Source organism: Nematolebias whitei, chromosome 8, assembly GCF_014905685.2.
Source record: "Nematolebias whitei isolate Nwh7 chromosome 8, NemWhi1, whole genome shotgun sequence".
Lineage (NCBI taxonomy): Eukaryota > Metazoa > Chordata > Actinopteri > Cyprinodontiformes > Rivulidae > Nematolebias > Nematolebias whitei.
Window position 1 is genome coordinate 42,184,272 of NC_056505.1, and position 1,468 is coordinate 42,185,739.

The 1,468-nt window shown below is 37.3% G+C and overlaps 1 protein-coding gene across 1 annotated transcript in view; it reads left to right on the forward strand.

Annotated features, from left to right (window-relative positions):
- The window catches only part of cacna1ba (calcium channel, voltage-dependent, N type, alpha 1B subunit, a), a 668,325-nt gene that overhangs the window by 118,991 nt on the left and 547,866 nt on the right, over window positions 1-1,468 (forward strand). The window contains exon 5 of the mRNA XM_037680745.1: window positions 229-381. Within this exon, the coding sequence (XP_037536673.1) occupies window positions 229-381 (153 nt within the window). The remainder of the gene's footprint in view (window positions 1-228; window positions 382-1,468) is intronic.

The window sequence follows — 1,468 nt, forward strand, 5'->3', positions numbered from 1 at the left end:
TCTATATATCTATATATATATATATATATATAAACCACTACTTACTACTTTTACTACTATTCCTACGTCACAGTTTTTCACTTATCACAGCAGGACTTCAGGGTACGGATCCCCCGAGATAAACGAGGGACTACTGTATTACATTTCCAGTTTTTGTTTTCCACATGTTGTCTGCAGGCTGTCCTACAATCGTATAAGTGTTTCAAAGTGTTTTCTGTTTGGCTTCAGGTCTTCAGGTGGTGTTAAAGTCCATCATGAAAGCCATGGTTCCTCTGCTACAGATTGGCTTACTGCTCTTCTTTGCTATCCTCATGTTTGCTATCATCGGTCTCGACTTCTACATGGGCAGATTCCACCTCACATGCTTCAGGATTGATACGAGTAAGCAGTCTGATGTTTTCACCTTCTGGTTTTAGGAGCAGCAGTGATCAAATTAATTCTGTTCAAATTAAAAACAGTAACAAGTCATTTTGCTCTCGTTGTCAAAACCATATGAACTCATACGTGCCAATTGAGTTTTGTCTTCAAGCTGTGATGCTTTTCTTTTTTTTTTCCAGGCTTATGATTGAGATCTTACATGTTTTTAAATTTGGTAAATTCAGATTTTGCATATGTCATAATATTTGTATATATTGTTCTTTTCTGTTTTTGTTATTTTTGTATCTTGTTATTTTTAATGTGCAGCACATTGAGTCAACGTGTGTATGAAATGCGCTTTATAAGTAAAATGTCCATTCTCCCCTTGCCTTCTGTGTTGAAATATGCTTACAAAGACACCGGTTTGAGAGACATAACACAGGACAGCTGTTGCTCTCTGATTACATCAGTGAGTCTTGGTTGTCCATGATTAATTGGTTTCCCTCACTAGGACCACTTTCGGATGGTCCTGACCTCTGTACAGCCAGAAAATCCCATAAGAGCTACATATGTGGACATTTGACCAGTCTGTCTAATGTCACAGTTTAGTACTTGTCCAACTTAGGGTAATAGAAAATACTACAGCTTCCAAAACATGACATCATTTGCTCCCTAAATTATTCCACCCACTGCCAGGTGCCATAATAAGATAATTAGTGTCTTTCATTTCACTTGTTGTTTACTGGACTTGTGTGTGGGTTTCGGCATCACACCTTTTAAGAAGGTAGACTAGAATGCCCTTTCCAAAGACATTTAATGCAGGACATTTTACTTGCAGATTTTCACTTTTGTATGTTTATTTATTATTTACATAATTTAACATTTCCTGATGCATGCTCAATAATCCAGGTAGAAAAATCTAAAAAAGTTAAATCTGGTCCTCTGGACATTCAAAAAAACCCAAAACAAAGCAAAACAACAAAAAAATGTAGAAACGTTTTGTCTCTCATCCGAGAGACTTCCTCAGTCTGAGTTGCTGTATTCAGCTCAGTCTCAGTCTCTCATCCGAGAGACTTCCTCAGTCTGAGTTGCTGTATTCAGCTCAGTCTCT